The sequence below is a fragment of the Papaver somniferum genome, unplaced genomic scaffold (assembly GCF_003573695.1).
Source record: "Papaver somniferum cultivar HN1 unplaced genomic scaffold, ASM357369v1 unplaced-scaffold_7125, whole genome shotgun sequence".
NCBI classification, from domain to species: domain Eukaryota; kingdom Viridiplantae; phylum Streptophyta; class Magnoliopsida; order Ranunculales; family Papaveraceae; genus Papaver; species Papaver somniferum.
The window spans coordinates 1-730 of record NW_020650000.1 but is presented as its reverse complement, the minus strand read 5'-3'; the positions used below and the strand labels follow the sequence as shown (position 1 = coordinate 730).

The window sequence follows — 730 nt, the reverse complement described above, 5'->3', positions numbered from 1 at the left end:
ATAGAAAAGTCATCTTATTAGTTTCCATAATAATTCAATTTTTGAAGAGTTCTAAACAATGTTCTTGATCAAGATTCCTGCTCCAAAACTTTTTGTAGTATTCCTGATAAGTGAAATTCCTATATATGGCGGAAGATCCACTTTGGGTTGCAGGAATGATTGTTGCACGGTTAGCTGGACACAAAAATGATGCCACTGATGTTCGTTCCTTGCCAGAGTTCACAACTGCCCGATGCCAAACGCTTTTATATCTTCCATTGCTAAGTGCCTGCAATTATCCATTATTTTTTATTTGTTAGAGAAACCAAGCATTTTTTTTTAATCTTTGAAGGATAGCATTGTTTACCTGTAATTGGTCACCAATATTGATAATGAAGGCGCCCGGGTGCGGATTTACTGCCATCCACTTTTCATCTTTGAAGACTTGTAAACCCGAGACTTCTCCATCTTGAAGAAGGATGGTGAGCGCATTTGGGTCGGTATGAGCTGGAAGACTATAAGTAAGGTCAGGTTGAGGACAAGGTGGATAGTAGTTTACAGCCATATGTTGCTCTTGATCTCCCAACATCTTCTCTATGTAATCTCCTTGTAACTCTAAGCTTTCTGATATTGCTTCCTGTAGTCTAAATCCAAGTGCTCTAACTTCTATGCAGTATGTGCTCACAACACCTCTATAAAATTAACGGAAAATGGGTCATTTGTCCGATTATTTTTAAAACATGATTCTAAT

The 730-nt window shown here is 37.8% G+C and overlaps 1 protein-coding gene across 1 annotated transcript; it reads right to left on the bottom strand.

Moving 5' to 3' along the window:
• Nucleotides 1-679, bottom strand: LOC113344078 (flavanone 3-dioxygenase 2-like; the record flags this gene model as incomplete). Its single annotated transcript, XM_026588126.1, has 2 exons — nt 1-268; nt 347-679. Coding segments are annotated over 2 exons (567 nt in total), but the record flags the coding sequence as incomplete, so codon positions are not given.
• Nucleotides 680-730: the final 51 nt, after the last annotated feature.